Source organism: Carettochelys insculpta, chromosome 12 (assembly GCF_033958435.1).
Source record: "Carettochelys insculpta isolate YL-2023 chromosome 12, ASM3395843v1, whole genome shotgun sequence".
NCBI lineage: Eukaryota > Metazoa > Chordata > Testudines > Carettochelyidae > Carettochelys > Carettochelys insculpta.
The window spans coordinates 21,669,751-21,692,507 of record NC_134148.1 but is presented as its reverse complement, the minus strand read 5'-3'; the positions used below and the strand labels follow the sequence as shown (position 1 = coordinate 21,692,507).

Genomic DNA, 22,757 nt, shown 5'->3' with positions numbered 1-22,757 from the left:
GTGATGACCACAGATCATTATTATTTGATGTGTGTTTGGTGTCCTATGTGAAAGAAGGCAGTGATCTCAGTTCAGATCCTTGCGGGCAGGTTCGCACCATGCTAATTTCCATTACGTTTGGCATGTGGCTGCGCTTGACACCATCCAGTAGTATGGATGGAAATTTCAACAGTCTATTATGGACTGAAGGAGTGTGGAAACTGATTTTCCTATCAACTCTACAAATGATCTTCCTGAAAAGCCTTTTTAGAGCAAAATTAGGAAGCCTTGCATTCTCTCCCTACTTGGGGATAAATAATATTGCCTGTACAGGGTGCCTTTGTGAAAGTATCTTTGGAATCTTCAGGATCAAGCTATACCTATGCCCTTTTTTAGGCACATTACCCATGAGTGCAGAATTCTGCATGACACCCCAGACTAATGCCAATAGAACCCTGAACTCACACCAACATGTATTCTGCATATCTTATGGAGAAATTTAGAGCTAATGACTGATGTGTGTTCTAAGCTCAACCCTTTACAGGGATGGGCACCTAAGTCCAGGTTGCAGGGAGGCACCTGTCTCTGCTAGTGATTTTCAGCTGTGAACTAATCTCTTGTACTTAAATACCTAAGGTGTGTTGTTGCGAGAAGCTGATGGAAGGGGAGAAGACCGTCCTAACCTTTAGCCTAGTGATCAGAGCACCCACCAGGCTCAGTTCCCTTCTCCACCTAATCAGAAGAAGGGAATGGAATAGAGGTTCCTCAACTCTCAGATCATAGAATCATAGGACACTAGAACTGGAAGAGACCTTGAGAGATCATCAGATCCAGCCCCCAGCCCTCACAGCAGAACCAAGCACCATCTAGACCATTCCTGATAGATGCCTGACATGCCTTTTGGGCTTAGGGACATTCTGTTGTGGGGTTCCTGCAAGCTCTCCCACTGAAGCTTTTCCACTGTGGATAAATATTGAAGAGTCACTGGCTCAGAGGGACTGGTTCTTATGTTGTCCCCATGGTGGGTGAACATGCTAACTTCCTGGTTATGGTGTTATTCTCTTGCTTGCATTTTCTCATGCTCAGTCTCTGACCCAATGACTAATCATTTATCCATGGTGCCCACCTTCCATGTAAGTACCCTAACCACTGGACTTAAAGTTATTATGGAAGGCCCTCCCTGTTTTGTCTGAATTTGCCTGAGAGGACTTATCCAGTAGACGTGGTCTGAAGACACCTAGTAGATTGGGATACACATGAGAGTTAGGCAGGCCAATGCCAGTCGTCCCCAATGTGTGGATTACTCTAGTGATGGGGTGAGAGATAAGCAACTAGAGAGCAGAAACACAGGCACCTCTTTAGTGTAGATGGCAGGTGCTGAGTAAGTTTAGGTGTCTACTGGATTCCAAGGTAGTTGTGTGAATTGCAATAGAGACTCTAAAACTGGAATTTAGGCATCTAACCCTGAAACTTGGGGGACTGAATACTTCTGTGACTCCAAATGTTCAGGGCTTAGATGGAGCCACAAAAGCCTCTAGATTGACCTTAAGTGTCTTTTCTAAACCTAAACATATCATGATTTTAAAACAAATCCAAAGCTCACAGGGACTGAGCCCCCTTGCAATGTTGGGAATAATCTCTTTACAAAGTTCCTGCTTTTAGCCTTTAGCATCATAAAATATCCAACAGAAAAGCCATCAGTGGGGCAGGCCTGTATATGGCCTGGTGATGGGCCAACTGGGCTCATGAGTGGGCTACTCCATCTCAGTGGGCCACAGAATTGTCATAACCAATTGTCCCAGGGCTGAGTAGTTTTGCGGACTGCGCTTGCAACTCTAGAATTTGTGGGGTGTGTTGACTGAATCACAACAGAACTCTGATTGGATGCATAGGGTGAGCATGGCTCTCACTGCTAATATTGTGTGCAATCACATGTGCTGTGCTTCATGTGCCCTTCCTTTACGTGCATTGCTTTAGTAATACCAGTAGGAAAATACTACATGCAGGGGAATCTAAGTGTGGGCAATGGTAAACACAATGTCTTCCAGGCCATACATGGAACCCCAATGGGCTGCATGCAACCTGTGGGCCGCAGGATACACACCAGTGATCTGGCCCATCCTGAGGGGAGATTTCTGAGAGGAAATTCCACATATGGGCTGCGTCTACACGTGAAGCCTACATCGAAATAGCTTATTTCGATGTAGCAACATCGAAATAGGCTATTTCGATGAATAACGGCTACATGTCCTCCAGGGCTGGCAACGTCGATGTTCAACTTCGACGTTGCGTGGCACCACATCGAAATAGGCGCTGCGAGGGAACGTCTACACGCCAAAGTAGCACACATCAAAATAAGGGTGCCAGGCACAGCTGCAGACAGGGTCACAGGACGGACTCAACAGCAAGCCGCTCCCTTAAAGGGCCCCTCCCAGACACAGCTGCACTAAACAACACAAAATACACAGAGCTGACAACTGGTTGCAGACCCTGTGCATGCAGCATGGATCCCCAGCTGCCGCAGCAGCAGCCAGAAGCCCTGGGCTAAGGGCTGCTGCTCACGGTGACCATAGAGCCCTGCAGGGGCTGGAGAGAGAGCATCTCTCAACCCCTCAGCTGATGGCCGCCATGGAGGACCCAGCAATTTCGACGTTGCGGGACGCAGATCGTCTACACGGTCCCTACTTCGACGTTGAACGCCGAAGTAGGGCGCTATTCCGATCCCCTCATGGGGTTAGCGACTTCGACGTCTTGCCGCCTAACGTCGAAGTTAACTTCAAAATAGCGCCCGGCGCGTGTAGCCGTGACGGGCGCTATTTCGAAGTTAGTGCCGCTACTTCGAAGTAGCGTGCACGTGTAGACACGGCTATGGACAGGGAAGGAAGAAACATTTCTCCAACTGATTTTTAAAAATGGCATCTATTTTAAGCTGCTTAGTGGTTTGGGGCCTTAAAAAATAGTCCCAGCAGAGATGAATCAGTGTCAGAACAGCCAAAGGCGTAATTCATTTATCACATGGATATCATCTCCTTACATACAAAGCAAGGTGCTCCACTTAGGAAGGAATAATCCCATGCGAAACAGGAAGAGGCTCCCTGAGAAGGAGCACTGCCAAAAGGGATCATAGTGGACCACAAACTAAATATAAGTCAACAGTGTGACACTGTTGCAAAACACTCCAGATCTCATTCTGGCATGGATTAGCCAGAGTGTTGTAAGCAAGATGCAAGGAGTAATTCTTTCGTTCTACTCCATGCTGATTATGCCTCAACTGGAGTAAAAAGGCACCAGCTTTCAGGAAAGATGCGAACAAATGACAGAAAGCTCAGAGAAAAGCAGCTAAAAAGGATTAAAGGTCTAGAACACGTGACCAATGAGATAAGATGGAGAAGACTGAGTTTGTTTCATGTGGAAAGTGGCAGACTGAGAGGGGACAATTTAATTGCTTTCAAGTACCTACAAGATTATGACAAGCAGGCAAGAGTAAAATTGGCTCTTTAACCTCTAAGATAGAACACAAAGCAATGCAGGAAGAGTAGTTTATGTTGACATTAGGAAAACTTTGGAGCTGTCAGAGTGGTTAAGCACTGGAATAAATTGCCTAGGAAGTCTGTGGAAGCTTTATCATGGGAGATATTTAAGAGGACAAGCACCTGTCAGGGATGGTCTAGATCAGTAGTGAGCAACCTGCAGGCCAAGGGTTGCATGTGGCTTATCGTAGAATCTGACTGTGGACCATAAGACACTTTGTGGCCATTGCCCTTCACAAGCACTGCCCCCAACAGCTTCGAGGGGTCATGTTTCATTGCCCAGCTAAAGGGAGCTGCGGAAAGCAATGACCGGCATGTCCATGCATCCCCTCTCCTGCAAGCGTCACTCCTACAGTTCCTGTTGGCTGGGGATAGAGAACTGTGGCCACTGGGAGCTGCGGAGGGGCGGGGGTGGGTGTGATTGCAGACACTAAATGTCAGCAAAACATCTCATGGTCCATAATCAGGTTATCCTAATGAGCTGACTGCAATTTGCAGGTTGCCTACCACTAGCCTATATAATGCTTAGTCCTGCCATGAGTGCAGGGGCCCAGACTAGATGATCTCTTGAGGTCCCTTCTAGTCCTATGAGTCGGTGGAATGTCCAGAGCCAGGAATCGAGAGAGAAATGCATGACAGCCCCACGTCACTCTTAAAATACAGCATGTATAGGAATGTAAGTAGGAGCGATTCATCCACAAAGCCACCCAACCCTGTCTGGCCTGGAGCAATAGCTCCTGCCTCTCAGTGCAGTTACACATAATACTATATCTTCCTTGTGTTCCTTGTCTGTGGCTCGCCCCATCTCATGCACACAGCCCTCAGTGGTGTTCAGAAGGACATGGGAGGGCCTCATGCACCTGTCTCTGTGAGCACGCTACTGCGTGGCCTCCCCTCACCCTGTGTAACAGGAGTGCTATGATGGTGCCTGGAGACTCAGGCCTGTGCTCAGGTGAAGCCCTCTGCAAACACACACCAGGACTCTGCCCAGCTTAGCAGATAAAAGCCTCCCTCCTCAGGCCAGTTAAACATTAATGCTGCATTGTCCTGTTCACAAAGAAATGGCTCCTTCTTTCCTGCCCTACAGCTGAAGATTAGATTAAGGGTTTAAAAGATCTTTGAGGACACCCTAAATTACATCTTCTTATTTGTTTCCACTTTTGACATGGATCATTCCCATTTACTTATAAAATGGTGGTTCAGGTTTCTACTCACTTAGGCTGTTTCTACACATGCCACTAATAAACGGCCCGAAATATGCTAATGAGGCATGCATGTAAATTCCCAGTGCCTCATTAGCATAAAGTGGCGTGTGTAGAAACAGCCTTAGAGTGCATTGTTTCACTGCCATTCTACCCCAGTCTAGATGTTTGCAATGTAAAGGCTCTTCAGGCCCACTGATGGGGGCAAAGGAGCCAATTGCGTCGGGGTCTGGTGGTTCAAAGGGGCCCAGTGCTCCCCGCCACAGCTATTGCTATGGGGCTGTGGAGGGATGGGGGGATAAGAATGATCAAGCCAAATTGCAGTTCTTATATTGTTGGTTTTCAAGTAAGATTCTAACCTTCCATCTTATAAAAAGCTTTGGAATTATAGGATGGTAATAAGTAGTCATGATGATGGCTCACACAGTGATCTGGGTGGCACTGAGGGCTGACTGCCCTCAGCCCTGCCCCTTCTACTCAAAGCTCTCCCACTTCCTTGGGTTCAGAGCTGCGCCTCACCTTGTCCTGGGGTCTGCAGTTGCTTTCAGCCCTGGTGATGCTCTTAGTTCATCTTTCATGGTTTATCTACACTAGATGGTGGCTGATTGATTGCACCTGCTTAGATGTGATAAATCTGATCACTTTCCCACTGACTCTGGAACTCCACCAGGAAGAGGAAAGCAGCCCCCACTGACCTTACTGCGTGAAAGACACCACAGTAAGTACACCGACTTCAGCTACATTATTGTGCAGCTGAAATTCTATAGGCTAGATTGACTTGGGGTGGGGGGAGATGTCAGTGTAGACTAGGCCTCACATGACTTACACTGGATCTCATTTCTGCTAACTTTGGCCATGTCTACTCTAGGAGAGAAAGTTGACCTAAGATACAGCATAGCCAGAGCTGATACACCTTAAGCTGAATTTATCCACCACCCCACAGCAGGAGGTGGACAAGAGAAACTCTACGGTCCACTTCCCTTACGCCTCCTGACTATGAGGAGTACCAGCATCAAGCGAGGAACCCTCAGCCTTTGATTTAGCCGTTCTATACCAGACATGCTAAATGGAACACCGCAAGACTGATCTTTGGTTCATGGATCTGGTATTAAGGGTAGAAAAGCCCTTTGTTGCCTTTTAATAGCTAAACAAAAAAGAGTATGAAAGTAAAACCTCTCTCTGTTGGAAATAAGTCAGAATGCCCACAGGTTGGCCAGGGAGACTCAAAGAAGAATCTCAATTGCAAGCATCCCAGTTATGGGTGCGGTATGAAAATGAGTAGCCTTCATTTGCTTTTCACTGCAGTAACAAACTGATCCAGGCTGATTCAACAGGAATGGGATTTAGGGCTGGGACCACGTTGCAAGGTTGACAGAACCTTAACTTCTCTAGTGTGCTGACGTTAACCTTCCTGACTATGCTTCTAACTGCATTAATACTGGAAAGGACCTGATTTCCTCCTTCCATCATTTAAAGCAAATGTTAAGTTTCTTTAGTTGAGTCCTGAGTTAACTGCATTAGCCTGACAAACGCTTCTTAGTCTAGCATAAGTAATTAGAATGTAATCACTTTAACTGCATCTTAATTACCCCAAATGAATTAAAGGGACATTAATAGCAAAGATTAAATTGCCTTAATGAACAGTTCTTGTGACTACATCAATATTTTAATCGTGCTCACCTTTCTTATCGCTATCCCCAGTTTAGGCAGCTGTTACTGCTGGTAGGCGCTAGGTGGCGCCTCTTCCCCACTTGTGGTGGTAAAAGCTCGTAAAGCGAGACAACTTCTCTGCCTGAGCTTGAGCAAAAATTGGGTATTTAATACTGCCAAGTCTGACTTTTGTAACCATTTCTCTCTGATGTGGACCTGGCCCAAGTTATTCAGGCCACTGTGACCTCCAGAGTGAATGACTGAAATATTTAGCTAATTCGGAGCATCACATATAGGGCAACCATTTCTTAGTCCTTAATAAAATTGAATATATGTGTAATATGGACAAATGAGCATCTCCTTCTCAAAGACTTTTAATTTTGATTTTATTATTGTTATATTTGAATAGTGAGTGGCTAACAAACTTTGAGATTAAACAAATTATCAAGACTCATTTTGGTAAAATGTAGTTATTTCAGTCTACATGGGTTTTAAAGCACTATGAAATATCCAATTGGCTTTAAAAACATCACAGATTTTATTCAGTATATATAGAAGGTCTCTCTCCCTCTCCCTCTTTCCCTCTCACAAATTATGGAAATGCTGTAAGAACTGGTGTTGAAACTGTGGTGAAAATGTATTTTCTCAACAGTTTTACTGTTGCATAAAAATTAATGAAAGCATTTCAAACTCTTCGTCAAGAACAAACCATCAGCAGCTAGAATTTTTAAAATCAATAGTATTTTACATAATTTCAGATTAATCCTATTAGTATTTCATGTTAATATCACTGTAATTTAAAACTATCTAAGATCTTAAGATTCTGCACAATTTCTTTGCAGCAAAATCGTTAAAAATGGACATCTGCGTGTTATTTAAAATTTACTACAATCACAAGTATTATTATTATTTCAACCCTTTTACACCAGACGGAGCATCGGTCATCTATAAAGACACACTATCATTTGAGATTCAGTTTGAAGTGGAACAAGTTTGGTGGCCCAACAGGAAAAATCATTTACAATCCTTACATCTTCTACATCTCAAGCATTGAATAGTAACAGAGAGGAAGCCGTGCTAGCCTATACACTATCAAAACAAAAAGCAGTCAAGTAGGACTTTAAAGACTAGCAAAATAGTTTATTAGGTGAGCTTTTGTGGGACAGACTGAAGAAGTGGGTCTGTCCCACGAAAGCTCACCTAATAAACTATTTTGCTAGTCTTGAAAGTGCTACTTGACTGCTTTTTCTCAAGCATTGAGTTAGCTGGTAATTCTGTGTGTAAAAAAGCTAATGAACAATAATCAATGCACCGTTAATTTAAAATGTGGGGTGCAAATCTTCAATTTTAGCATTGAAGATTTGTATCACTCCAAAATGGGTACGATCAAAACTATTCTTGTCCCAGCAAAATTCTCCCACATTACATTACACAACCAAAATCCAATTTTCTTATTGGCCAAAAGAAGACACATCTTAAAACAAATCCAGTTAGTATCATTTTAGTTTTCATCAAAACATAAAAGAAAACAAGTTTGTAGTTCTTTAAGGTCAGAGTTAGCTCTCATAGTTGTATGGTAGGTGCACTGTATTGCTCCTCCGTGATCCATCAAGAGCACCCACTGAAAAATTCCTGGCTTTTTTGGTCATCACCTCCACTGGGTAGAGACCTACACCTGACACATCCCCTTCTCAGAAGGACTTTTAAGGCTGCACACTACCCTGATCTACACAGAAATAGCCTCAGCAAGCCAGTCTGTCTAAAAGTCCAGAGCCTGTGCTTTGCTTTTATTTCAAAGACTATGACCAGTGGCTTTCCTGCCCTTACAAGTTACCATGCAGCTCCTGCTCAGCAAGCACATTTATTGTTAAAGAAAAGGCATTACAACAAAAACAAAGACACAATAAAGGACTATGCATTAAAAAGTTTACCAGTGCTCACCCCCAAGTCCTTTATTAGGCTGTGGTAGGTGTTTGTCAGTCCTTCCAACCCCACAACCTAGTTCTGTCTGGTTATAAGTTCACATCAGTCTGTAGGTCAGGAACCAGAACTACAGGTTAATTGAAGCTCAGGAAGATTATCCAAAGCTTGTTGGCCTGAGGAGACTGCTGGCAGAATCAGAACAGAAGCCCTCCCCAGGAGGTTATGCCCCTGATTTGCCTTCATCATCCCCCACAGGTTTTCCTTCCTGAAGGAGCTGTGGTAGCCTCCCCCCATGGAGTGCATACAATCCCTGACCCACAACTATACACACACTATTTGCATACGTAATACAATACCATCACCCAAAGATACAGCAGGAAGTTGCCCTCTCTGTCACCTTGACATGTACTGACTGGATCCTAAATCAAATGGGCATGAAAATGGCAGGTTTTGTCCTGATGTGGCCTTGGCACTACACACAGCTCTGCTGGGCTCTCACCTCACAGCCTGCTCAGCAGATTTCTGAGTAAGTCCCAAGTGCATCTGCTCTTGAGTCCTGAGCCTCTTTGGAGCAGATCCTACCAATTGTCCCAGGATATGAGCTGCTTTCAAGGGGTGCTACCTTGGGAACCTGGCAAAGGGCACCTGCCAGCTCTGTCCAGGCAAACCATGTGGGTTCATTCAAATACCACCTTCTACAGGGACGTCTGTAGGAAGGGGATTCACTGACTGTGCCTTTTAGGGTCATTCTTTGGGAGTCCTGAGAGATGCTCCTCCTAGGTGGCAGCATGTTGACAAATTTCCCTGCAGCCTCATGCTCCCATTGGGGCAGAGAGTTTGGGAAACCACTTTGTAGCTGGAAATTCTCTTTCCCATCCCTGATCGGTCTCCTGTTCGCCTTCCCCCCCACGAGCTGAGGTGCAGGGGGCAGCTCCCCGTCTCCAGCCAGCTGCTGGGCACTGAATCCTCCCTGAGCATTCTTCGGTATTTCCCTGCAGCCAGGGAATAAGGCATTGCGCTGTCCTGCCATGGAAAGTCTCTGCTACCTCTGCAGTGAGGGACCCCAGGGTGGGCACTGCAAAGCCTGGGGAGCGGGGGAGAGATGCCAGGAGGAGATTGCTTGGGCTACACCCCGAGTTAGTTGCATGCTGGCATCCCGCACACCCACTGCGCCTGTTCCAAAGATGGCGAAGTTCAGATTTGTGAATCAAAATCCACACAAAATTCCCCTTTGGCGGACGAATGCAAATGAGTGTAAAATGCAAATGAGATGCTGATTGACAACTCTCCCCCTTCATTTGCATAATCTCCTGCAATTGCGTTTCCGGACGAGACTTTTCTTAAAGCAAAAACAGCCGTGTAGTCGGGGTTGCGGGGGACGACCCCGTTTTCCAAAGCACCTTTCCTCCTGAAAAGCCTGAGCTTTGGGGATCCCGCGGCCCAGAGGCGGCCGTGTGGGCTTGAGCTCAGCCCTCCCCTTCTTCAGCTGGTTGGCTGCCCTGCCCGCAAGCGGGAGTTCCCCTTTATTTCTCAGCACGCCACCCACCCGCTGGGCCCAGGGGAGTCCCCCAGAGCGGGCCGCGTGAGCTTGGCGAGTAGGAGGCGCCCCGGGTGGGAGCCGGCGGGGAACTGTCCGAGGTGCTGAACCTCAGAACCCCGCCCGAGCAGCAGCTCCGGCTCCAACCAGCGGGGCCAGGCGCGCTTCGTCTGCAAGGCAACAGACCCTTCCGCCCCCTACCGGCGAAAGGGCAGCGTGAGCTTTGCTTGGGCCCTGTTCTCCGTTCCCATGGACACCGCTGCCCGCCCGCGCGCCCGCGCACGTTGGCAGCCATCCGTCTGCAGAGAGTCCGGCCAGTGGCTTGTGCTGTTGCATCGGAATTGCGCCCGGGCGCACCCAGAGGCGAGGACACGCGCTGCCTCCCTGGGAGAGACTTCTCATGAGCACCCCGCGTCGCTCCACTGGAGCTCGCCAGCCCCGCCAGGCCAGGCGGCACGTGACAGCGTTGGGCACTAGCCCTGGGGGACAGCAGGCGGCTTCTGAGTGAAGAGCGGGACCCAGGGCAGGGAAATGGCCATTGAAGTCGGGGGCAGCGTGCCTGTGTGAACCAGCCCCATGCACTGGCTCTTCTGCTCCTTCGGGGGGATCCGAGAAGCCTGCGGAGAGTGGGCTGAAGTGAACTGGTTTCTTTCCACTCAGGCTAGGGGACAGGCTGGTGTGCGAGGCACACGCTTCAGGTGAGTACACGTACACACACACACACACACACACACCTATGGGACAACACGACTGCTGGGGAGGCGTTTGGCAGAGGAAATTCTGAGCAGCAAAGCCCGCCAGAGCTCCCAGCAAGGCGCCAGGAGGCCTCGATGTGCTGAGGCTGCCTGTCAACTCAGGCCCCACTCCGCGTGTGAATGTGGGACGCCCCCTTTGGCCTCTCCTTGCACTGCCTGCGAGGGGGACTGACCTGAGCCCCCGTTTCCTTCTCCAATCCCGGGTCTTTAGCGGCAGGAGCCAGGGCCCAGGTGACATCGCACCGGGGGCCTTCCTAGAATCCTAGCGCTGGAAGGGACCTCAGGAGGTCACCCAGACCAGCCCCCTGCCTCAAGCAGGACCGACCCCCACTAAGTCATCCCAGCCAGGACCTTGTCCAGCCGGGACTTACGGCCCAGGAGCAGCTCCCATTTTGCTGCAATCTCGCCTCCTCCTCAAAATGGCAGCCCAGGAGAGACCCGCCAGGCCCAGCCCAGCCCAGCCCGGAGGAGCTCTCCTCCCTACGGGTCCTTCCGCAGATGTCTCTCCCTGCCAGCCCCCCCCACCCCCCAACACAGGGTTAATTACAAACACAGCATCAGAGCTGCCTGATGCCCAGGAACCTGTGGGAAAATGCCCTGGGGGGTTGGGGGGGGACGTTTAAACGACTCCAGCCACCTGCTAGGGCTGGTGAGGGACCCGCCAGGCCAGGCAACCCCCAAAGCCTCCTTTACCCGGCCCCGCACCCCGCGGCGCTTGGCTTCCAGCGCTGGGCGTGCGGAGGAGCCCCGCGGGCTGCGGGACCACCACAGCCGGGAGACAGGAGGCAGAGGGACCAGCAAACGGCCGCGCCCCTGCGCAGCAACCCGGTGGCCTAGCGGCGGGCTGGCTGCCCGGGAGAAGGGCCTGGCAAGCCGCGGCCGCTGCGCCCGGCACGGGAGAGCAGCTGTATTTCGGGCAGGCCCCCGGGAGCGCGCTGAGCCGGGGCCAGGCGGTCGGGGAGCTGCGCCCTCGCAGCTCAACGTTAACAGCCGGCGGAGGAGGCTGCCGATTAGCGGGTGATCAATCACCCGGGACAAGGCCAGGCCACGGGCAGCCAACGAGCGCGGGGCTCCCCCAGCCCGCGTCCTGCGCCGCGGCAGGGGGATCCGGGCCTGCCCTGACCGCGCCGGGGCACGGGGCGGCAGTTCCCGCGCCCTTCGCAGGCTGGGCTGCGGGCGGGGCCCACGCGTGCCCGTGGGGTGGGGTGGGGTTCCCGGGCGCCCTGCGAAGCGCACGGCTGGGAACGTTCCCGGCCCGGATCCGTGTCCGCGCGTGGGGCGGTGCCACCGAACCGGCGCGGCGCGGGGGCTAGTTCCCCCCCGCAGAGGCTGCGCCCCGAAAGCCCCCTGGGAAAGAGCAGCAGGCGCTGCCCCAGGGCTGTGCCAGGCCGGGACGGCGGCTCCCCTCCCCCGGCGGCAGGTGGCTCCTGGCGCCGCCTCTGTACGGCCCAGGCCTGAGCGTGACGCCGCCCGCCCAGCCCTGGGCCAGGCGGCTGCACAGGAACTACCCCGCCGGGCGCTCCGAGCCGCCCGGTGCCCGCCAGGCAGCGCCCTTCCAAGCGGCGCTCGGTAGGTCGCAGCTGCAATGGGGGAAGGGGCCCCAGTTCCAGCCCCGCTCCTCCCGCCGGCGCCCGGGTGAGAAGCTCTCGCCGCTTTCCCGGGCTGCGGCTGCGGGGCGGGTTCGTTGCGCAGGGAGGGGACGGAAAGGCGCGAGTCGAGCGAAGCCGGTTCCTGGCAGCCGGTGGCTGGCTCCGCATAGGGGAAGCCAGGGCACCCGCTGGGGGCGGGCGGCTGCTCGCGGGTATTCCCGGCCCACGCCGGCTGCCCGCGCGTCACCCCGCGGCGGCCGTGGGAGACTCGGTCGTTATTGTCTCGGCCCAGAACTAGCGAGAGCCGGAGGAAACTGCGGGCCTGGCCTGGATCTTTCCCCTGCTGTCCCAGTCTGCTTTGGCTGGGTGTGAGTCCCACGCACACCTCCTGCAGGCACGCCGGGGGCTGCCTCCTTCCCACCGCCTGCCCGGCTCACAGCGGGTTGGGCTCGGTCCAGCTCTGTGGCTTCCCTCTCTTTAAAACCCTGTTTCCAGTCTGCCTTGCAACTTCCAAGGAAATCACCCGCCCAGGAGCGCGGAGCTGGTTCAGGCCCGGCCTGAATGAGTCCGCCGGGTCCCCTTTGGAACGAATCAATCCGGCCCGCGAGGGACCAAGTCTCTAGGGCAGAAGGCGGGGAGCGGGTGAATATGCCACGCCGGGGGCGGGGGGCAGACAAAGGAAAAGAGGACGGAGAGGAGGCGAAGATGGGCTGAATGAAATGGAGGCTGGAAGAGGTCAGCTTTGCAATCAGCAGCTCCGCGCGCATTCCCACAGCCAGCCCCGGAGGTGTCAAGACCTCAGTGCAGCTTCCACGTAACCACCGCTTTTCCCTCTCTGTGCCGGCGAGCCGGGAGGTGAGGGCCCCCCAGGGAAGGGGCAAAGACACCGGAGCAAAGCGCTGGCCCAGCCTGAACCGAGCCGGGCCGGGTCTCCGCCCGCTCGCCTCCTCGCTGTTGGCTTTCCGAAGTGCAGCGAGAATAAATAAAGCCGCTGACAGCCGGCCCGGGATATTAATCTGCTTGATAATTCTCTAAATGCCCGAGAGTGAGTTATAATTTGGACGGGAAATTTAATTGGCGTGGGCGGCGGTAATTTATGGTATTCCGAACTGTTCTTCATCCATCAATATCAATCCGGCCCATTTTTACCACTTAGGAAGATCAGCGCACATTTAAACCCGGCGCAAAATAAAATCGATAGTTGATGCATTTGCAGCAGATTGCCTCGCCAGCAGCGCCTGCACCCCGCCGGCCCTGCGCGCTCGCACTGAGCCGGGGGGCGCCCCCAGACGCCCAGGGCTGCCGGGGCAGCTGCGTGAGCCCCCAGTGGGGTGGTGAGTGGTTGGCGGCGGGTCCGGAGCCCTGCGCATCCTCCACCGGCTCTGGGGCCACGGACCCGGGTTCCCAAGTGCCCCTCCGCAGGGCCAAGCCGGTGTTCGGGGCAGGGCCGCGCCGCTCGCTGCGCCCCCCCGGCTGGGAGACCCCTCCTGCCCCAGCTCCGCCAGGCAGCGGCTCCGGCCGGAGTCCCCGCGGCCGCATGGGCGATCCGGGCTGCCCCCAGCCAGGCTCCCAATCAGGAGGCGCAGCCGCTTCCCACTGCCAGCCCGGCCAGCAAACGCCCGGGGCCCGATCCTTCCGCGAGCCGGCTGCTTGCCGGATCCCACCGGCCCGAGCGCAGTTGCAGGGGACGCGCGAGGCCCTGACACACAGCCGGGAGGGCTAGAAACGAACCAGCCCCGCCGCCCCGGCCAAAGCCAGGCTGTTCCCCGGCGTGCACAGAGCCGGCCTGCAGGCGGGAGGGGCAGGAGAGCGCGGAATAATGAGCCTTTGTCCTCCTAAAGAGATTATGGAGATCCACTTATCCCCAGCGCGGGCCTGGGGGGCGGGCTGCAGGGCGCGCGCGTGTGTGTGTGTGCGCAGCACCGAGCAGTGCGCACAAGTGCAGGGTGTCTTTTCCCACGAAAGCTCCATAGTATCTGTTAGTCTATAAGGTGCCCCAGGACTTCTCGTTGCTTGTGTGTGTAGCAGCACCGAACAATGCTGTACAAGTGCTGTGTGTGTGTGTGTGTGTTGCAGCAGCAGCAGCGTAACAATGCTGGGGAAGTGCAGGGGGTGTGTGTGTGGAGCAGCACCGAATTATGCTGTGGAAGTGCTCTGCGTGTGTGTGTGTGTGTGTGTGTGTGTGTGTGTGTGTGTGTGTGTTACAGCCGCACCGTAACAATGCTGTGGAGATAGTGTGTGTGTGTGTGTGTGTGTGTGTGTGTGTGTTACAGCCGCACCGTAACAATGCTGTGGAGATAGTGTGTGTGTGTGTGTGTGTGTGTGTGTGTGTGTTACAGCCGCACCGTAACAATGCTGTGGAGATAGTGTGTGTGTGTGTGTTACAGCCGCACCGTAACAATGCTGTGGAGATAGTGTGTGTGTGTGTGGAGCAGCACCGAACAAAGCTGTGGCAGCGCAGGGCATAGCTCGCAAGAGCCGAGCTCCGGCTCCCGACTACCGTGGTGTCTACGGCCCGGCCCGGCTCGGCTCGGCCCAGTCCTGCCCGAGCGCGCCCAGACAGACGCCCCAGCGCCTTCTAAGCCGCGCGCTCGCTCCCCGCCCGGACCGCTGGAGCTGGGTGGGAATTCAGCTCGGCCGAATAGCCCTAAAGCTGCACCCGGGATCGAAGTCCGCCCGGCGAGCCGCGAAGCCGAGCTCGGGGGCGCCCACTGCCGGCTGCCCCCGCCTCCCCGGCGGGCTGGGGCTGCCCTTGCCGGGCTGGGCTGCCGGGAGAGGGACACGGGGAGTCGGGAGGCTCAGACCTGTCACACCGACCGAGGAGACAACGCTGAACTGCGCAGCACCGCCCGCCCCGCCCCGTGGGGAGCGCCCACGCCGCGCGTGGGGGAGAACAGCCCCGGCCGGGGCAGCCCAGCGCGGGGACAGGAGCGGGGCAGGGGGCTCGGAACCGCCGGGGAGCGCCCGGGTGCGGGTTACCGTATTCCTTCTACTGCGGAGGCAGCGGCGCAGCCCGTCGGTGCCCAGCCGGGGGAGGGTTTGGCCCTTCCCTGGGTTTTTGTCTGGGAAACGGATCAGTGACCCTGACTCCAACGCGCATCGACTGTCTCGCGTTCTCCAGGGACGAATTAATGGAGACCTGTCAGTTAATTACCAGCCCCTCACTGCGGGCACCGCCGCCGCATCAAACTCCGGCTCTGCTCTGCGGCCGGGGGCAGGGGCGGGGGCGGGGGCGAAGGAGGGACACGACGGGGGCTGAAATACCCCGTCTCTGCTCGCCCCGGGCCCAGCGGCCAAGACAGCCAAGAGGAAGGAAGCGGGCTAGCGAAACGCGGGCGGGTTTTCACGCCTGTCCGGCCAATGACTGGCGCGCACCTCTACGTTCCCAGCCCGGCGTGCGCACCCGGCCCCGTGTCAATTCAACCTCCGTGGGCTCGTGACACCGGCACGCCGCGATCACCGAGCGGTGCTGGCCAGGCCCCTTCCTCCTCCTCAGCCGCCGGCCCTTGCCAGCCTGGTCCCACTCGTGGCAAAAAGCAAAGGTCTGAAAGGCCGGGTCCGAAAGAAGCGGAATGGGAAGCTGGCATCTGCTCCCCCGGCAAGCCGGCTCTTCGGCAGCCACCCCGCAGCCTACTGTCGATACAAAGCAGAGCCACCCGAGTGTGTAAAGCGATTCATTAGCAGATCTGAGCTTCAGCGTCCACAACACCTACCGACCTCTGTCTGTCTGTCTGTCTAAATCCACGCAGACTGGATTAAATACGCCACAGCTGTCAGGTAACACAACCAGTCACAACACAATCACACAAACAAACAGCAACGAAGGGAATTGCGCCCTGGGCAGCCTGTTAGGCCAGTCTTATTTCTTGAACAAGCGAACAAACCGAAAGAAGCGCGGCGGAAAGGTAACGTCCTTAACAGGGGGGTCCCTGACAGACGGGGAAGGCGCACCCCTAAGTCGCCGCCACTGGGGTTCCCACCACTTCGCGTGTGTGTGTGTGACAGAAAAGCGCCCGACCGTGGCACACACGCCCAGGCTGCTGCGTTGGATATACAGCAGCGAGGGCAGGTGCCAGCCAAGAACAAGGAATCCGCTAGCGCGGGGCCGGATCCGTGTTTCCCGGGCGCTCCAAAATCTTCCCCGCCTGCAGCCCAGCTGCGCCCTCCTCGCCGAGGTACGTTCCCAGGCGCTGGCCCCTTTCCCGGGCGGGGGGTGGGGGGTGGGGCACGCAGGCGTTACACGTCTCCGCTGTAAGACTCAGCTGGGTCGCTTTGGCTCCTGAGAGTGCCCCAGCGCCTAACACGAGCCCCTGGCTCCGCTCCCCCCCGCCCTGCCATGTCCGCACCTACGCCCCGTCCTCCTGCCCCGCCGCCTCCCAGCGCTCCGCAGCCGGGCCAGCCGCTCTCTTTGCACGGGCAGGAAACCCAGAGGGGCAGAGAAAGGGGCGCACCGGGGGGGATGCGGCACTCTGCAGCTGCGCGCACCTACCGGACCGGACCGGACCGGACCGGACCGGGCTTTCCCTGGGCCAGCAGCGCCACAGCCACGCCCCCCCCCCCGCCCAGCACCAAGCTCACCTGCCAGCCTGAGAGCCGACATTCGCTGGAATTCTGGCTCCTGCAGCCACTTCCACATCCTCCGGAAGGTCTCCCGGCCGGATTTGAGTTTGCTCCAGGGCTTGGGATTCCTCAGCAGGTCTGAGAGGGTCCCTTGAGAGCGGCACAGCACCCTCTGGGCGAAGATAGCCTGGGGGATGCTGTACCGTTTGAGCTCGGTGGTGATCCGCTGAGCCACTTCTTTGGTATTGATTTCTTCCATTTGCCCTGAATTACTCCCACTGTTGACCTGCGAACCGGTGACAGAAGGGTTTTGTTCCCTGGCAGAGCCCAGAATCTGCCCGTGACCCTGGGCGTTCAGGTGGGCATGAGGGTGATGCGGGATCCCATTGAGGGGCACCATGCCGGCCGAGGTAGGGGTGAGGTGCTGCTCCCCGGGCCTGCCCAGCATGGCGGGGTGGTGGGCTTCGAATCCGTTGGGCGTGAGCATTTTCTCGGCAGGCATGGGGGCGCTGGGGTGAGCGTAATGAGGCAGCCCTTGCTGGGAGTTGTGAATGCCCCCCAGGCCCGATCCAGACAAAGGGGAGAGGCTCTGCCCCATGCCGGTAACATCCTTATGGTAGGGGGCGTAGAGATTGTTCATGGAAGCCAGACCCCGCTCGTCTCTCATGAGAGTGAAGCTGCCACTCACATTGCCCGGGATCCGCTGGTGGTGATGGTGGTGGTGGTGGTGGTGGTGATGGTGAGGGAACTTGTCCGAGACGGTGGAGATGGGAGGGAGCGGTTGCAGAGGGGTTAATGTGGTGTAGGTGCTGCTCATGCTCATCCCGGGGGGTGTCTCGCAGGCCATGGTCATGGTGGGATGCAGGGGGCCCGCCAGAGCGTGGTCGGGAGGCCGGTGATGGGGGTGGTAGTCGCCCCCGTCCAGGATGGAAGCCATGCCCATGGAGCGCGGGTGGGCTGGCAAATGGTTGCTGCGATGGGCCACCGAGCTCCTGTGGTGGGGGCTGCTGCTCATCAGATCGGCCGTGGTGGGCACCGGCTCATGGCTCACCCCGTGCAGATCGCCAATGTTCTCCATCGTCAGCTGCGCGTTCATTGTTATGCGTGCGGGCGTGTGGACCCCACATCTATCTGGCGTGGGGTTGGGAGCTCCTAGGAGGGCTTCGCGTTGGAGGCGTGCAGGATTCCGCCCCCGCTGGCCGGGATCGGGCGCGTGGGGGCTCGGCTGGGCTTTCGCTTTCCGTGTGGCTGGTTTCGGCGCCGGTGGTCGGTCCCCTCTAAGGCCCCCGCTCTTTTAAAACGGCCTCCGCAGCCCCGGTAGGTGTCTGGTCGCGTCCCTCGCCATCTCTAGCCATGTCTCTTACTGTTTCAATGTCTTTGGCCACAGCTCCTGCTGCTGCAGCTGCCGCTGCTGCTGGTGGAGAGCGGGCATGCGCGCTGGGGCCCCGCGCACACCCCCTCCCCCTCCTCTCACTCCCCCACACTCGCACACTCCGGCCCGTGACATCACCGCACCTATTAAGGACGCCGGCTCCAGCTAAGCCCGGCTCGCTCGGCTCCCGGAGCAGCATCCCACGGGGCACCGGCGGGCGGGGGGGAGCCAGCGCTCGGCCCCAGCGGTACAAGGCGGCCTGGCCCCGGCGGCGGGCTGGATGGACGCGCAGAGGAAAGAGCGAAGAAGCCCCGGGAGGCGCAGAGCACAAAGGAGCTGCTCTGGAGCGGGGGCGCCGCGCCTGCACCCCCGGCCCCTCCCCGTCGCGCGCCTCCCGCCGGCGATCTGCCCCCAGGCGCCCCACGGGAGGCGGGCCGCAGGGGCGCGGCTACCGGGGCTGTAGGCGGACGCTGCTCCCTGCCGGCCGGGGCATCTGCAGGCGGCTCCGCCCCCATGGTGGGAACGGGACCGGAGCTCCCTGTCTTGTCTTCGGGCGAGCCCCCGTCCATCACCAGCACCTCCGCCCACAGGCCCCCCGCGCTGCCGAGGCTCCTCGGGGTTGGAGCTGCAGGCGCTGGCGCTCCCCGGCGCCCTTCCCTGGGGCGGGAGCCGCGGCGGAGGTGGCCGGCGGAATTAAAGCGGCCGCTGTAATCCCTCCCCTTTGGTGACTCGGCGCGTTCAGCCTGCGCCTCCTTAAACTGCATTTCCAGGGGCGCTTCCGGGTTCCCTCCGCTGCGCGCAGCCAGGGGACCATCGCAGCCGCGTCCTCCTCGCCCGCCAGCCCGGGGCGCCCCCTGGAGGCGGGCGGCAGCAGCCCGGGCCGCTGGGCTGGCTCCACGTGTGCGCACGCCCCTTCGCCACCCCGCCGCCGGCACATGCAAGGGGGCGGGGGTGGCACCGGGGTGCCCATGCGACCCCCTTGGCGAGGCGGGGCTCAGAGCCGGGCGGCTGCTGGAGCTTCTGGCCCGGGAAAGTTTTACCGCACGCGGGGGTCGCCGGGGGCGGAGGGGCGGGCCCGGAGCCCATGTGAAGAGGTGGGGATGGCGGCGGGCGGTATGTCCCCTCTCCTCCGCCCCACCTCGTCCGCTCTCTCCCCAGCCCCCCAGGGCAACCACACTGCAGCGCCAGCGGGGGCAGCTTTCCAGGCCTGGCGACGGCATTCCCAGCGCCCCGCCCTCCGGTCCCCAACCTCCTCCCTACTCCGATCCCCAGCCCCCTCCTTACTCCGATCCCCAGCTCCCCTACTCCGGTCCCCAACCCCCTCGCTACTCCGATCCCCGCCCCCTTACTCCGATCCCCAGTCCCCTCCCTACTCCGATGCTCGGCCCCCCTACTCCGGTCCCCGCCCCCTTCCTTGCCGGGACAGAGCTTGGGCTGGTTTGGGTGGGGGCTGGTGGCAAAATGTCAGCTGTCCGGCGTGTGCCAAGCGAGCCTTGGCAGGACGCCCCCGCTCCCACCTGCCGCTGCTTTTCCCAAAGGGGGAGAAGGAAGAACTTGTGCGCCCAGGTGCTGCGGCGGCGGAAGAAAGCCCAGATGCGCCTATTGTTCCTCCTGTCACAATAACGACCCGAGCCAGGCCGAACGGGGCTTCTCCCCCCACGCCCCGAGAGGCGGACACTGCATTGCCGCTGAACCCAGCCGTGCGCCCCAGCCCCGCTCGGCCTCGCCGCAGTCCCGGGGGCGGGGAGGAAACCCGAGGGGTTCGCGCCCGTGCTAGCGCCGGCCCCGCCCAGCTGACAGGCCCCGGCGCGGGCCTCGCGGGGCTTGTGCTTTCACGGGACTTCTGCGATTCATCCGACTGGAGTCCGGCGCTTCCCCAGCCCCAGCCGTGCCGGGGTGCAATGGCCCAGCTGCTACCGAGAGCGGCGGAGGGGGGCGTTTTCCCCCCGTGCCCACAGCAGCTTCACGGCCGCGGTGCTGCACGGGGAAAGCCAGGAAGGAGTGTGTGTGGGGGGGGTTGGAGTCAGCCCCCCGCCCCCCGCAGTTTTCCCAGCGCCCCCGTGCCGTACCAGCCCGCGCCTGGTCTTCTCACCCGCGCGCTCAGCCCAAGCCGAGCGCCGCTCCGCGGCCAGCATGAGCGACCCCTAGAAAGTGGGGGGCGCCAAAGGCCACGGGTCATGGTCTCCTGAGCCCCTTCCGTCCTCGCTGGGCTGCGTGCACTCGGCCGGACCTCAGAGGGGCGGAGAGGCCCCGGAGATCTGCGGCCGTGCCCAGGGGCTCGTAGGAAGCCCGTCCACGCCAAGAGCTCGCTGCGCCCGGAGACGACTGCAGCTCCGCAAGGCGGCCAGTGCTAGAGGGCTCCCGGCGCTTTGGTGGCGGGAGAAATGCGTGGCGGGTTCCCTCCCTCCATTACCCTCAGCACAGATCTTCGCACCCGCCCTCACACCAGCTCTCGCCTTGAAACCAACCAGCGTGTGCACGGGTGTGTGGGCCGATTCTGTGAAGCCAGCACAGGGGGGGCCGTACCACGGGGCTTCCTCTGGTTTCCAAGCGCAGTCGGGCAAACTTCCCAGCGTGTCAGGGGCGCAGCCAGCAGACTCTGGATCACACCAGGGCGCCTTGGGACTTCTTAGCCCCTCGGAGTGACAGAGCTTAGTTTGAGGAACCATCCGTGGCCCACGCCCGGGGGCTTGCTTAGCCCCTCTCCCTGACAACTCAGACTTCACTCTGACTGAGGCGTAGCGGTGCTTCCAGCTCGTCCATCCTCCAAAACCTGCATTCCACAACGGCCACCGGCTCGCTGCGGAGATACCCTAAAAGGCGGGTGGTCGACCCAGCGGAGGTAGTTTTGTCTGGATGCATCAATGACTCCAATGTCTTCCCCAGAAAGACCAACCTCTGGAGCTGGTATTGTGAGTTATCCTCTATCTGTGGTGGAGAGATCCGTTCTAGTCTGGGAAGGCCAAGCTGGCGAGATACAAGCGTGGGGCCGATCCTTGGTTCTTCTCTTGTTCAAAGGACACTTCCCTGTGTACACGGGTCCGTAATAGTAGCAATGACTGAAATTTGCCATCATCTTTTCCTATCCACCCGTCCCGCTGGGAAACGCCTCACATCAAAGGCCCTTTCCTAGCGTGAACTCTTGATGTTATAAGCAGCCACTCTTCGGCTACCAATATCCGTGCAATCAGGCCTGTCTCACAAACTGTTTGAGGTCAGCTGAAGACAAAAATAGGGACGACTCCAGGACAAACTAAGCCAGCCCTCTAGCAAGGGGCCTGAAAAGTAAATCAAAAGAGCATCTGGAAATTTCTCACACTAGATCTTCAGGAAAAGGTTTTTGAGGGACCCCCCCACCTCTTTAAAGCAGGCTGGGAAAGCAAAATTGTGTTTTTAGAATGAGCGGTGGCACATTCTCACCACTATGAAAAGAACCCCCCTTGCTCAACGAAGATTACCCATCTTTGATGGCATCTTCCGCGCTGTGTTCCTAGAAGAGCCTTCTGCTGCAGCCAGGGCGCGTTTTGTGACAGACACACCCTGGTTTTGTTGTGTTTGAGCTGTAGTCCAAATCTGCGGCCCAAACAAAGGAGAACGAGCTGACTTTTCCTTCGCTGTTTTTAAAGTACAGCCCGAAGCCAGGGGAGGAGCTGGGCAGAGCTGGTGGGGGGGAGGTGTGATGCTACAATCGGGTGCGTCCTGCCATGCCCTGTGCTCGCCCAATAGTCTCAAGCAAGAATACAGACAACAAAGCGGGCCAGGCCAGTAACACAAAGTAGCTAGGAAAACCCCACAACAATGTCCTGGCCTGTGCTAGCCCCGCGCACCTCTGCCTCTGAAAGCGCTTCCACAACCAGACAGCTCGTGCCCGAAGCGAAGGCAGAGCTGGGACTGGCTGCAGCCCTCCAGCCTGGCAGCCCCAGGCTGGTCCCTAGGGCCCAGCCCTCATGTGGCCCTAATCGGTACAGCCAGCACTACCGAGTGGGCCGATGGCAGAGCAGTCACCCGAGGGGCTGCCCCGGCTGCGCTAGCAGAGGGCGCGGGAGAGCCTGGCCCCGTCGGACCCCCAAAGAAGCGGCCTGGGAGCAGCGCCCTGCGCTGGGCTGCGGCGGAGAGGCCGGTGCTTTTCCGGGCTGGGCTCGGCGGCTGGCTGCGCGCTGCGGAGTGCGGAAGCAGCCCCTTCTCCCAGTCTGCTCCCGGCCCCACGCCCTATTTCCCGCGGGCCTCTGCCAGCCCCTCGGGCTCCCTTTAGCTCCTTTGCAACCTGCGCCCTGTCCAGGCCGGCGGGTGAATGCCCGGGCCCGGGGCAGAAGGGGTTAAGCCGCCCTCCGTGGTGGGACAGCGGGGACCCCCCGTCTCAAGGTCCCCCAGCCGCAGCAGGCCCGCTCCGTACACTGGGGCCGGTCTCTCCAGTCCCCTGGAACGGCGGGTTCCGGCCTGGGCAGGGCAGGGCCGGGCTGGGGTGCGGCCCATGGGAAGGTGCTCCAGGGAAAGGCACTGGCCTCTCGGGCTGCGGGGGGTTCCTTCCTTCAGGTTCTCTTTTACCCTCCCCTGCCCGCCTCTTTCCTCCCCCCCTTCACGCACCCCTCGCCCTCTGCCACGTTCTCCCCACAGAGTCTTCACCTTTCTCTGCCCCTCCAGAGGCTCGTCCTGCGTTTGT

The 22,757-nt window shown here is 57.5% G+C and overlaps 1 protein-coding gene across 1 annotated transcript in view; it reads right to left on the bottom strand.

Moving 5' to 3' along the window:
- The window catches only part of ONECUT1 (one cut homeobox 1), a 30,890-nt gene extending 13,069 nt beyond the window's left edge, over positions 1–17,821 (bottom strand). The window contains exon 1 of the mRNA XM_075007067.1: positions 16,744–17,821. Coding sequence (XP_074863168.1) covers positions 16,744–17,821 — 1,078 coding nt within the window. The remainder of the gene's footprint in view (positions 1–16,743) is intronic.
- Positions 17,822–22,757: the final 4,936 nt, after the last annotated feature.